General features: G+C 44.3%; 1 protein-coding gene across 4 annotated transcripts in view; it reads right to left on the reverse strand.

Annotated features, from left to right (window-relative positions):
• Window positions 1–13,454, reverse strand: part of LOC146326395 (transcription factor COE1-like) — an 85,922-nt gene that overhangs the window by 65,998 nt on the left and 6,470 nt on the right. For all 4 annotated transcript variants that reach the window (XM_084718651.1, XM_084718650.1, XM_084718647.1 and 1 more), the window contains exon 6: window positions 10,163–10,231. In XM_084718651.1, the coding sequence (XP_084574777.1) occupies window positions 10,163–10,231 (69 nt within the window). The remainder of the gene's footprint in view (window positions 1–10,162; window positions 10,232–13,454) is intronic.

Below are 13,454 nucleotides of genomic sequence, written 5' to 3' on the forward strand. Positions count from 1 at the left end.
ACTCAACATCTAATTTAAAGAAACATTTACAGGTAAGATCGTTCGCTACAATTAGCAGCAAAAAACAATGACCAACATTAGCTTCACAGAACAGCTGCTAACATTAGCTACACAGAACAGCTGCTAACATTAGCTACACAGAACAACTGCTAACATTAACTGCACAGAACAACTGCTAACATTAGCTACACAGAACAACTGCTAACATTAGCTACACAGAACAACTGCTAACATTAGCTGCACAGAAATCCACTTAGCTAGCTAACCTGTCTATATTACTGCTACTACTGAAAAATATTTTCAGTGTACTTGAAGTTTGAGTGTAAAGTGTGAGTATCTACTTAATAAAGTACATTAAATTACTGTTATTAATCTAAACGTGCATTTACACATAATACAGGAAGGAATATCTGAACAAACAATTAATAAGACTAACAACGAACATACAGCCACCATATTAGCCACCATATTTAGGTAATTCAAAAGTAACAGAAAGTAATCAAGTAACATTACTTTAACATTGTGATACTTGGATTAGATTAGTATGTAGGATACTAAATTTTTAAACAGGTAATTAGTGATTGTATCGGAATACAGGTTTAAAGTAATCCTCCCAACCCTGTTGACGACACAGCGGTTCAGGGAGAGGAGAGGAGAGGAGAGGAGGCCTGAGTATCCCTCACCAAGAAGAGCTGGTGTGTCTATTCAATTACGAGCAGCAACACAGGCAGCCATGTAACACATTGGCTGTGAGAGAGCACTTAGTGGGCCAAGCGCTAGACTGTCCACACACATCAGAGCATTGAGAAAACAAAGCATTGCTCCTGCCGCACACACAGAACCATGCATGTCCGAATGTATGGCATCACACCGCGCGGGAGGCACACACTCGCGCTCTTCACGCCTCATTTGAAAAGCAAATTGAGCGCATCTTCTAGGGCGAGTCACGGACTGAATCCTGGAAAACGTTACTCTTTCCTCACTCGCTGTACCCCACACACACACACACACACACACACGTTCACACGCCATACATGAGAAACTTTCATATGGTAAATATATCTCCATTCTATTTAAAATCCCCCTACTATCTCTATCTCTCCGTCCTGCAATTTCCAACACCAAAAATGTCTTAAATAGCTCTCAGAGAAGTAGGACGCTACTCATTTGGGTCAGATCTGGCCGGCCAAACCCCTTCATTCTGGGACAGAACAAACACTGACACAAAGGCAGCGGGAACGGCCAAGGAGAGCGGGCCAGGTCAAGCAGGGAATGTCAAGCAGTAATGACAAAGCAGTTTGCAGAGAAAATAGAGCCACAACAGCGCTATTTACAGTAGCTCTCGCCAAAAAACTCCTCATGTCAAGAAGCCCAGAAGTTTTCACTCTTATGACATTTGTAAATTACACTTTATATGCCCTAATAAAGTGTTTGTTACCTGTATTCAGCTGGGAAGCATTAGCTTAACTACCTATAAAGCGTGATAGCAGCTCTGTTTAGTTTATTGGGGAAAGAATTAAAACACAACAATGCAACACACACACACAAACTTGAGCATTAAAGGCACTTATTTCCAGCGTGTTCCTCATTGTTTCCTCACCACAAAACAGTAACAGCTTGTGTTAATTTGATATTTCATATCATGGAAACAGACCAGTGTTTACTCTGAGAATGATGTGTTAATTTTTCCTGAGGTGTTCGCAAATGAAAGGGAGCCAGTTGTTTTGGCGGGTGTGTGTGTGTGTGTGAGGGGGGTTGAAGAGTGCTGAAGGTCTGGATGAGAGAGAAAAGAGGCAGCGCTGTTTTAGAGGCTCCTCGACCTCCAAACTCCCTGCTGTCAATCAGCGCAGCCGTCCGTCCCCTGGGGCTGCGCTTTCCTCCAACCCTGGGGGGGGGAACCACCGCAGGGAAAAAAGAACACAACCAAACAGATGCAGAGAGCTGCAGGTCAACGTGTGTGTGTGTGTGTGTGTGTGTGTGTGTGTTATATTCCAGCACGCCTGTGGATTCTTCTTAAAACTGCGCATGCGTGCGTCTGCATATGTATTTGTGCGCTGTGTATGAGTTTATCTGAGGGTGAGAGCTGCTTCTCTGTCTGTGTGTGTGTGTGTGTGTGTGTTTTCATGTGTGTGTGTGTGTTAGAGGCAGATCTGTGAGGCAGCCAGCACCTGAGGGAGGGGAGTTCTGCCTGCATATCGATGAGCCAGCAACTCTGCCTCTTTGCCCCTGAGCCCTCCACAAACACCACAACCAGCTCAGGGCCAGTCCTTCTCAAAGCCTCCCATAACATCTAATGCAGCTGTCGCCCCTTAAGACTGCACAACAGAAACAGCACATCAGCGAGGATAAACAAAAATCTTCTAAAGAGAGAAGAGCCGCGCTGAAAATCAAGGTACAATCTGAGAAGATCTCTTTTCCCGCCAAAGAGACACACCAAAGGAGAGTTACCATCAGGCCTCGGGGTCTCGTGGCTTTCTCTAGCTTCTTTTTTTGTCTTTGAGGGAAATTTAAAGCTGGTGACAGGTGGTCAGAGAATAGCGTTTAGGGTTGGGCGATTAAGAGAATATATTAGTGATTGGCTGAGTCCATCAGCGGTTGTTTTTTTGTCATTTTATTTTGCTAATTTAATGGTCTACATGAGCGATACACTCTCATTCAGCGGCACAGTACACACCCACTGAGCCAGAGGAAAACAGCCTGAAGGTCCAGAATATTTTCACATCTTACTCGCTGAATTAAGGGTTTATTTTGACCGAAAGTTGGTGATTGCTGGGACAGTGGAACGACTGACCAAGACCAAGGTTTCTGTGAGTTTTATTTTGTTTCTGTCCAGGTTTGAGCGTTCATTTTGTTTATTCATTAAACACAGCGTAGCAAACTCACGGCTCACACACATCTCCCAGCTGAAACGGGGAACCGTTCCTGGCCTGACATTTGAGTTGTCACAATACCAGAATTTTAAACTTTAATATAATGCTAGTATTAAAAAAAAGATTTTTCATACCTATTTCTAAGCAATGGAAAAAAGAAAAAAATATTCATTTGCACACACAATGTGAAATATTTATTTTTTAAATTATCAACCAGCACCCAAAAGTCACTGAATACTCTGGTTTTGCTGCTTCAAATCCAATCTGAGGCGAGACTTAAATTAGGTATTTTTATAGTTTTGGGGTTATAATTAACAGGTATTACAGTGTTTTAAACACATCGTATCAAAAACATTTTGAATTATCAATACTTTATCAGAAACACAATAGGAATCTCTAAGAAGACAAACTTGAAATACTATTCTACACAAAATAAAACAGATCCAAGTGTGGGAAAGAAAAAAAAATATTAATGAAGACTTCAACATCCAGATGTCAAACACATCAGCAGATACAGAAGAACGTAGGAACGCTGTACTGTAAGTGTGTTTCCACCTTCTCACTGACACAGTCGTGGATATGAAAGTGAAACTAAGCTGAGGGGACGGAAGGCGCTGCCAGTAAACCACATTAGCATCAAATGCAAATGAGAAGGGGGCTAATGGCTGGACAGGTGCAGACTGGGCCTCTAAATGACACACACACATACACACACGTATTCGCAGGCGCACACACACACACACACACAAATGAGATGGATGAATTAAACATGGGTGGGCTCGGCTTGGGGGGCTGGCAGGGCTGACATAAAGTCAATGACATACATTATTCACTAGCGCACGTTAGCCCAGCCAAGGCAACACATGACCTCTCACCCCAGGAAGTGCATCCAAACATAACAACCAAAACAATAAGGGGTTTCCCCGCTACAGATGGAGACAAAGACGGGGGAGACTGACAAACAAGCTGAGCAGCAAAAGGCATCAGCTGAAAATACTGCTAGCCCCGAAGTTTAACCCATAGATTGTATCTTAAACACTGGACGGAGCTTCCGGGTCTGAGAGGTGAGGCCTCAAACCTGCAGTCTTTCTAACAGCCAGCAGGGGGCGACTGCACCGGCGGCAAAGAAGTCTGATTGTACGTATCATTATGACAAAATCACTGTACTTCTTATGACCTCAGTAAACAGTTTCCTAATGAGTTTATGGTCTCACTCACTAGTTTCACGTCTTCTTCTACACAGCGTGATGCTCATTTTGAAATTATGACGCCACGTAGAGTAAAACTGAGGATAAATCGTGTGCTTTGGGCCGTGGCTATCATGTGATCGACAAGTCATTCCCAGTGAGTCCATCCAGTGCAACACGCCAGGCTCACGAAACTCAGATCAGACTGTCAATCTAGACAGCGCTGATCAAATATGAAACGATTTTTGTTACTGCCCTGACTCTCTCTGGCCTAAAATGTTTTTAGAAACATGTTTTTTTGTTTTTTTTACTGTTTAGTTGTAATACGAAAAAGATTGTGACATGTGTGTTTGGTTTCCAGTGGAGCCTCCTGAAACTCAGATCAATGCTTCATTCGTTCAAAAATCTTTTAAACGGTAGATATCTTGGCTTCTATACCAGTTTCTGAACAAAGCTAAAAAACAATGTTCTCCATCTCTGGCAGAACATAGTGTTTTTCTTGCATGCCTCTATGACTTGTAATTTTTAGCAGCCAATCACCAGAATTATTAGATCTTGGTACAAGCATGTTTAATGGATCACTGACGCTGATAAAATCTATTCCTTATGCATCAAAATTTGGTAATGTCAAGGATATTTTTTTAATTGAAGCAGTTAGGTCTATGCCATTAAAGTTTGGTTCCCAGCCCTGGTTACTACATTCCCTATTTCTTGCATAAAGTATTCTCAGAAACATATTTCAGCGAACTGTTTAGTTGTAATTTGAGAAACTTTTATAGCCAGGCAGGATGCCATTTTTTCCTGTTGAATGGACGAGCCATAATCAAGCACTGCCAAAGTCGCAGTACGTCACCAGCCGGCTCCACACTCGTTAGTGCTGTACATCCTCTGGTTGCAGAAAACCAAGATGGCAACCTTGAGGCTTGCAAACAGTAGTCCAAAAACCAATAGGTGACATCACAATTAATTCACATTCGGCTTATCACATCCCTATAAAACCAAACCGGGTGTAGACTGAACGCAGGCCAGTGTTAAATAATCACCGTGAAGCTGAGAGTCAGTCCGTTCCACTGGGCTCACAGAACAGGAAACTGTCGGCCATGACATCATCCTCCCCGGGAGGAGCACTTCCTGCCCGACATTCTTCACTCAAGACACACACACACTCTACAGGAAATGGCCTCTATCAACACACACACACACACACTTCTGGGGAAATAAGCAACATCAACGTGGATACACAAGCACAGACGCGCATGCAAGGAAATGGGCCACATCAACGACAGGCTGCAGGAGTGTGTGCTAACGCAAACACACACACACACAAGCACACACTCCAAAACAGCTATAAACCTGAAATAACATCGTCTCTGCATGTAAACTTGACACCCCACACACACCCCTCCCCGGCGTCACCGCACCGTGACTGGAAAGAGGAATCATGGGATATGCAGGGCTATCCAGTGGATCCTTATCTCTGGTCACAGAGAGTTTCACTCCCCCCTCCAGAGAGGCTCTCCCTGCCTGGGGGACACCCTGCGGCAGGCCTCGGGGAGCTGGACGGGCAGGAAAGGGCCACGGGACACAGGTGGTAGGAGGCAAGAGAGGACACTTGGGGCCGGAGGGACAGTCATACCCCCAAAGCGGGTAGGGTTGAGAGATTAGTCCACAATTATATGGATGCAGAGAGTAAATGAACAAAATCTGGTCTGTGGGGAGAATTTAAATGGACAGTTCAGATTATTTGAAGCAGGGTTGTGTGTGGCACTTGTCGATAGTCAGTATGTTACCTACAGTAGATGCTGGTCGGCACAGCCCCCAAGTTTAGAGAAGCTGAGAGGAGAATCAGGGAAGGTGAGCATGAATTGCAGTGGACGGATCAGCAACAAAAGGTATTTTAGATATTTAAAAAAGGTCCATCTGAAAAACTCAATATTACTTTATGTGACTGATATATTCAGAATATTTCCACCACTTTACTTTGCCCTCAGACCTTTGCCTTTTTTGATGGGAAGCCTTTGTTACATGAGTTCTCTCCAAACCAACCAAACTCCATGGGTGAAATCACTCATTTTACCTCACGGGACATGAGAGTTGCGGGCCCCTCTGTCTCTCTGGTGTTAGTTTGTTTGTGTTACTGTGTGACTTCAGTGAAGTCTTTAAACTGTGACCGACATCTACTGTAGGTAAAACACTGACTATCAATACCTCACACAACCCCACAGCAAACGATTCAAACCATCCCTTTAAGAAGAGCTCTACAGAGAGATGGCAAAGGTGTAGACAGGAGAGAGGGAAATGTGTTTGTGATTTGAGGCCCATCCAGGCACATGATAGACTGACTAGCGGTGGCTGCATATGATTAACCCTACGCTAACCAGAGAGGGATGGAAGTGGAGGTTGGGGAGGGTTAAGGGCTCCCCTCATATTATCCTGCCTCCGTAAGAGGCTAAAGTGGACCACACATGTTTCCCTGGGGAAGACATAGAGAGGCGCACAGGAGCTTCTCACCTTTCAGCTGCTTCCCCTTCCCAGTGTCAAGCACAGACACAACACGTCATGCCAAGGTCTCCCTGAATTTCCGAACTCACCGCCTCAGAGGTTAAATACATAAAATAAGGCATGAGTTGTCTGACTGATGCGGATCAGATGGACTTTGAAACGTATCTGAGTCAGAGACAATAACGCCTGCTTGTAAAGCTGAAAAGAGGACAGATTGTGGGGGGATGTTGTGCCCAACTTCAGTAAAAATCTAAGAAATGCTACAGTGCTTTTTGCTATCATAGCCTAAACAAACATGCTTCATAATTAAAATCTGTATCATATTGCTCCTTGTAGACGCTTTAAAGCCCAAACAAATTCTCTTTTCAACAGGAGGCGAGATAAAGAGGGGGGGGGGGGGGGCGAGAGAGATTCTCCCGGTGAGCGCGTACAGTACCCAGAGCGCTGCCGATCCACACTGTACCAGATTTGTTCTCCTAACAATCAAATAAGTTTCTCATTAGCTGACTTTATTTTTCCTCATTCCTGCGGTTTTGCTGCAGTGGCCTGTTTCTCCCATCTTAACGAGAGAGAGCTAATTAGGCAATCAGACCCATTACTCTTCCAGAAGAGTTAGAGCTAGCCCAGCTAATTAGGGCTGTAAAATCTAATCATCTCTGCGAAACAGCAGAGGGCTAACGAGCCCTTATTTAACGAACTAAATAACTTCAAGGGTGGAGAGGGGCTGCTGATGGTATTTCTTTATGAATTTGAAGGAGGGGAACTCATGGTAATTGAGTCAGTTTCACCCTCACAGTTGTTTGTTTGTTTATGAATCCCTGATTATTACAACTGCCAAGAATATATTGGTACTAAATGAGCAAACGTATAAACCCTCCTCTGCTTATTCCCTTTCACCCCCCCTGCTTTTAAAACAAGCCAGCCCCCCCAATCACTCTGCTCTCACCTGACCTATTTTCCTGTCCAGAAAAGAGTGCTCGCTGGAGAGGAAAACGGAGATATTGCTGTTGTTTTCCCTCCCCCTGTTCTAATTTGTTGTTCGTTAATGCTGCCCTCACACCTGAGCCACTGGGCGTCGGGGGAATACCGCCAGCGAGCGACCACAACACATGCTCAGTGTGGGAAAGCTGTTCGCAGCAGAGCTCGGCCTGTTTCAGCCAAGGTGGCTGCGCTCAAACTGCGGCAAAACTGAGGGGAAAGTTTAGCCATACGGCGAGGCGGGAGGGCGCCTGTAAGAAACAGAGCGACAGAGAGTCCCACGCGCACACACACACACAGATGAGAAACTCAACAAGTACGCACACGTGAAAACAAAAATCAGAAATGTGGCACAGAGTGATGGGCAGGCGTGTTGTCTGAGGCCACGTGGTGGGGTGCAGCTGTCTCAGGGAGCGCTGAGGTGAGGCCTTCCGCTTCACTGGAGCGGAACGAGGGTGGCGCGCACAGACACAAACTCACACACATAAATACACACACACACACACACATACACAGGTAAAGAGTAGCTTTTGACAGAGCAGCAGCGAGAACAGGACAGCTGTGTTCATCAGATAGCACAGGTCACTGCCTCATTAACACACACACAAACACACTCAAATGTGACAAATTCAAATCAGACATAACACCTAAATAACCCACGGATGCCCTTCTTTTTACCTGATAATGCAGCTGTTTGGACAGGTTAAAGATCACAAAATACAGTCAGGCAAGTTTTTACTCTCACTCTGTCCTGAGCAGCATAAAATCTGCATGCTCCAACAATTGCTCAAGCATAAACAAATAATTTCCCTCACACTGTACGTCCACGCGTGCGCCACACACTCACAGCACACGCCGGACTGTAAATCTGCAGGGCTTTTCTTTTTTCAGACTGACCGTAAATCATGCGCGCTGCTGCCGCATCGGTCAGAGGTACTTTATGACGGCAGGAGAAAGGTGTGCACTCAAAGCAAAGTGTGTGTGTGTGTGTGTGTGTGTGTGCGGGAGTGTCAAAAGCAGCAGACAAGCGTCAGTGCCACACTCGAGTCCCTAAGTGAGATTTATACACAGAAACACACACACTCACACACGCCACGCTGTAGCTGTAACCCTAACTGCTCATCAGCTAAGTCATCAGCCCAACCACACAAACACTGTTTGACCACACTTGAAGCCGAGCTCAACTGCTCTGTGATTGCTCCTCCACTTCACACACACAAACACACACCCCACTGGAATATTATTTACTGCTGTTTCACACATTTTGCTTACACAGTCGATTATGGCTGCTGACAACCTGTGGCCTGCTTTTATTGGGCCTGCAGGTTTTATTTCTCCACCAAGTTGCATGTCGATAACAGCTTTCATCTGCTTACGTTTAAATTTCGTCACGATTTTTATATCTATAGTGTGTTTCTGTAAGGGTGTAGAACTGGGTAGGGAGAGTAAAGACATGTCCATGCCGGGATTACTGAATTTTCCCCAGAAATTTTGATCAAAAATTAAAATACAAGCACTGTTTTCTGTCCATGTTGGTGAGATTCAGTGTCATGACAAAGCAACTGAGCTACTTATAGATGCAAAAGAAACTGAAAGATTGCATGCCCCCCCTCATTACGCCTCATGTTGATTTGGTGAGAAATAAACACATCTCTTTTATTTTAGAATTTATTACCATGAATGCTGTAATCTCAGCCGGCGAGATTTTTTGCCCCCCAGGATGGCGAAGGCATGTCTCGCTCTGATCATCTTACCCTGATATTCCTACCCTAACCCAACCCAAACACACTTCTCATGCCGAAACAGTAATCTCAACAACAAATGTCCTGTCAGGCAAGTAAAGCTGGCAACTCAATCAAATGCTGTTTTCAGCCTCCTAAATATGCAGATTTCCTGCTTTTCTACATTTATTATCATGTTAAACTGAGCATCTTTGGGTTGTGGATTGACAAAACAAGACATTTAGAGACATCACCTTGCACTCTGAAAAACTGGGATGGACATTTTTCACTGTTCCCTGCAGCCCTAGATTAAACACGACATCACATTTAATCTCTTTGTTATTTGATTGCCACAAACAATTTGTACAGGGGCAAGTAACATTTTATGTTGGACAAATACATTTCTGACTGACTTCTAAAACATTAACATTCAACTCTGCTAAGCCTGTTAATTTAAATGTCCAAAACCAACAAAAGAAACAAAAACTAACCAGTCAGAGGCAGAGTAGGGCAGGTCATGACTTTGCTCTCCTGGGGGAAAAAACTGTGTACAATGCGCCTCAGGCAGCAGACTGACAACCTTTACTATGTTTATGGGGACACTCTCTGTCTCTGTTGCTCTGAAACTTTACAACAACAGTCAACAGGAGAACAGACAGATAACACAGAGGACATAGCTGTAGCGGACTGAGAAGAAGTAACCCAGTTTGTGTTATTCACTTGCCAACTCATGAACAACAAGCCCCAGACTGTCCCCACCAAGCATGGTATGAATTATCCACCCTGGTGTTTCTGCAGCATTTGCTGCCTGTGTGTTCTGCACTCAGTCATATGTGCTGTGTTTGTGTTTGCGATGACAGCGCAGCATCACGTCAGCCGAGGTCAAAGGACAAAGTTTGCTTACCTGTCGATGATGACAGGGTCTGATGGGGTCTCGTTCCTGTTGCCACAACTCTTCTTATCACAGCATCGACTGCAGGGAGAGAAGAGGAGGTTGGGGTGGGGGGGTGGGGGTGGAGGGTGCAGAGACAAAGGGGAGTTAGTCACTGACATGTGAACAACAGAGAAAGCGAGATAAGGTACATCACAGAGAGGGAGAAAAGGAAGTCAGATGAGTGATACAGGAAAGAGAAAGAGGAGTAAAAGGGCGTGAGACTTTAAGAGAGAGCGTGGATTGGATTTCTGTCGGGCTTCTCCAGGTAAGACCGGGGCTCTAACCGCTACAGTAGGTGAGATCAGCAGGGCGATTTGAAGGAAAAGTTTTTGGAGGAGAAGCGCAAAAGCAGTGAGCTCGAATGGGGCTGGATCCAAACTTGAATTAGCCTCCAGGGCTCAGGTTAGCTCCATTTCTGTCAGACATCACACAACCAGACATCTTATGTTCTCTATTTTTCCTCAGTGCTCGTCCCCTCCCTCCATCCCGCCTCTCCCTCTTTCGCTCTTTCTCTCTCTCAGAAGTGGGTCACAGAGTGGTCCCACTGGACCTGGGGAGTAGTGCATGCTGGGTAGAAGGGGGTTGCATACTGATGTGACGAGTCCTTTCTGAATCATTTGACTGCACTACAATGTAACAGTGTGTTTGGTGCCGTCAACCCCCCCCCCCCCCCCCCCCCCCACCTCCACTTCCCCCAAAAAGTATCATCACGTCTACCTTTTCTTCTCTGTCTGCTCGTACAGTATGCGTGTCTGTGTGTACCTGCGTGCATCTACTGTACGTGTGTGTGTGAGGACATGGAGAAAGGCACAAAAGAGAGTGAGAGACGGGGGGAGAGTGAGATTGACCCTCCCCCCCTTCTACTTTCTTGAGTCCCTCAGGACAGGAGGCTTGGAGAGCCAGATCAGATTTCTGATCTTGAGCGTTTCCTGCAGCATATGAAAACAAGTGGTCTAAATTGCCTCGTGTGATAACCAGGAAGTGGCTACACTTCGCCACCGGCCATTTTTCTAACATGTAACTCTGCATGTGTGTTTCCAAATGGCTGGTTTATGAGGGACAATCACATGCTGCATGATGCTGTTATTGATTGTAAATGCATGCAATGGCCTGTGAGATCTGTGCTTGCTTTAGTATATTTGACTCTGTGTGTGTGTGTGTGTGTGTGTGTGTGTGTGTGTGTGTGTGTGTGTGTGTGTGTGTGTGTGTGTGTGTGTGTGTTAGGTGTAATTTGAGTCTGTCCCCCTCTGCACATAGCTCACTGTCAGGACACAGCAAACTGCATGTATTACACAGACTAAGGAGGATGGGTTTGAGTAATGAGCTTTTCCTTGTCCTAATTAGCTGAACATGAGAGGGATGCACAGACACACACACATATACACAGACACATACACACACACTCACACACATCCCTATCAACAGAAATAGGCCAGGGCCCATCTCCCCAACCCACTTTGAGGAAAATGATAAGATTTCTATTGTAATTTAGCAGTGCTCCTCATGTCTTTGCCTCCTCTTTGCACCAACAGAGACATCTCCAAAGTGAGCAGAACATTCATCTTCATCCTGAGGTTAAGATATCGCCTTTACCCGAGGTCTTTAACGAATTTTCAGGCCATAGATCCCTTCCCGGGACCCCCTACTAGAAATATTGCATTGAATATTTTTGCATCGTCTTTTGTTTGTGCTTAAAATTAGCTGCTAAGTTTTCAGCAGTTGTAGCACGGCTAATGTTAGCTGCAGTAACCTCACCCTCCACGGTTTTGGCAGTGGTTTCTGAGGTGGAGGGTCTGTCAGTCTCTTGCTCATGAAGTTACAGAGAGTGCAAGCAGCTAACAAGGTGATTTGTTCATTTTTAACAGTGGGGGATGGACCTGCTTCGTTTTGTTCACCTGCAACTAGCAAACTGACCCATGAACAACTCTCTTGACAATGACCGATGGCAACAACCGGGCTTGGGAGAAAGAAACAAGGTGACATTTGAGCCCATTTTCTTTAAAAATGCAGCTGTGAAAAAATGCATTGGTTTATCAGAAGAGAAGCAATGCAGCCATAAAAATAGCTGGTAAGATATTCCACCACAAACCTGAGGGGACACATTAAGGCTCGCCACGAAGAAATTTAGGAAGGTCGGCCAAATGTTGGGTTGTTTTTTAAGCTATATTAAGCCAACTAGTTCAGTAATAATGCGGTGTAACTTCATGTACGCTGTGTTTTGGATCATTCAACATGTGTTTTTTATTAGATAATGATAAGATAAACTCTTATGTGAAACAAGTTTCACTAAAATTTCCAGAGAATATTGGTTTTGGCTAAACAAGATTGCCTGAAATGTCCAATATAATCTTATGACTTATAAAAAGACTAAAATGTCCACAGTTTTCATTGATTAAAAGTAGACTAACATTGTTACAGCTTTCTTTGACTAAGATCGGACTGAAGTACACACACTTTTAGCCAACTAAAACCTGACTAAGAAAGCAGGTTGACTGAATGTGATGAATACTGTAAAACCGAGGACATCTGTCACAAGACAAAGACTAAATTAAAGATGACACTACTCTCTGCTACTTCGGGATGAATAGAGGATGAGGTGCTGGATTAACAAGCAGGATGCATTTTGCTCATAACATGCAGGATGAAACCCCCCCTTCAAATCTTATACTGCTGCTATAGATAGGAGCTACACAGTGATTTAGCAGGTTAACAAGCTCACATGCATGAGGATTCATGGGTAGCTTTTTGTCAGTGTTGTGTGAATGAAATGTAAGAGATTTCAGGCCGACTGACAATTTCTAATAATTTGTCAGATTCATACTAATGTGCATTTTCAGAAATATTTCATTTAAAAAAACTCACAAATGATAATTTGGTGCCCCCCCCCCCCACTTCAGTAATTTTGAGGACACCCTCGGGGTCATGGACCCCCTGTTGAAGATCCAGGGGCTATCCCAGCGACACTCAGTTTTGCGGCCTGTGGGCAAAATCTGTCCCCCTAAAGAGGAGCAAAAGTTCCGCAGAAATTTATACTTTAGACGAAAAGAGCTTAAATGTGCTCTTCATTCTGTAGGAGCAGTTTATGTTTATGTATCCATGAAAAATTTCAGTGATAGTTGAAAACTTAATAAGTAGTTAAGAATTTAAATAAGAATTTTTTAATAAGAATTTTAAAGAAAGATGGGTTATGGGCCTTTTAATTTTTATTCATTTTATCTGATAAATAATGTTATTGATGTTTGTTTCCGGCCCCTGGCCTCCT

This window comes from Lutjanus erythropterus, chromosome 5 (assembly GCF_056507025.1).
Source record: "Lutjanus erythropterus isolate fLutEry1 chromosome 5, fLutEry1.hap2, whole genome shotgun sequence".
Lineage (NCBI taxonomy): Eukaryota > Metazoa > Chordata > Actinopteri > Lutjaniformes > Lutjanidae > Lutjanus > Lutjanus erythropterus.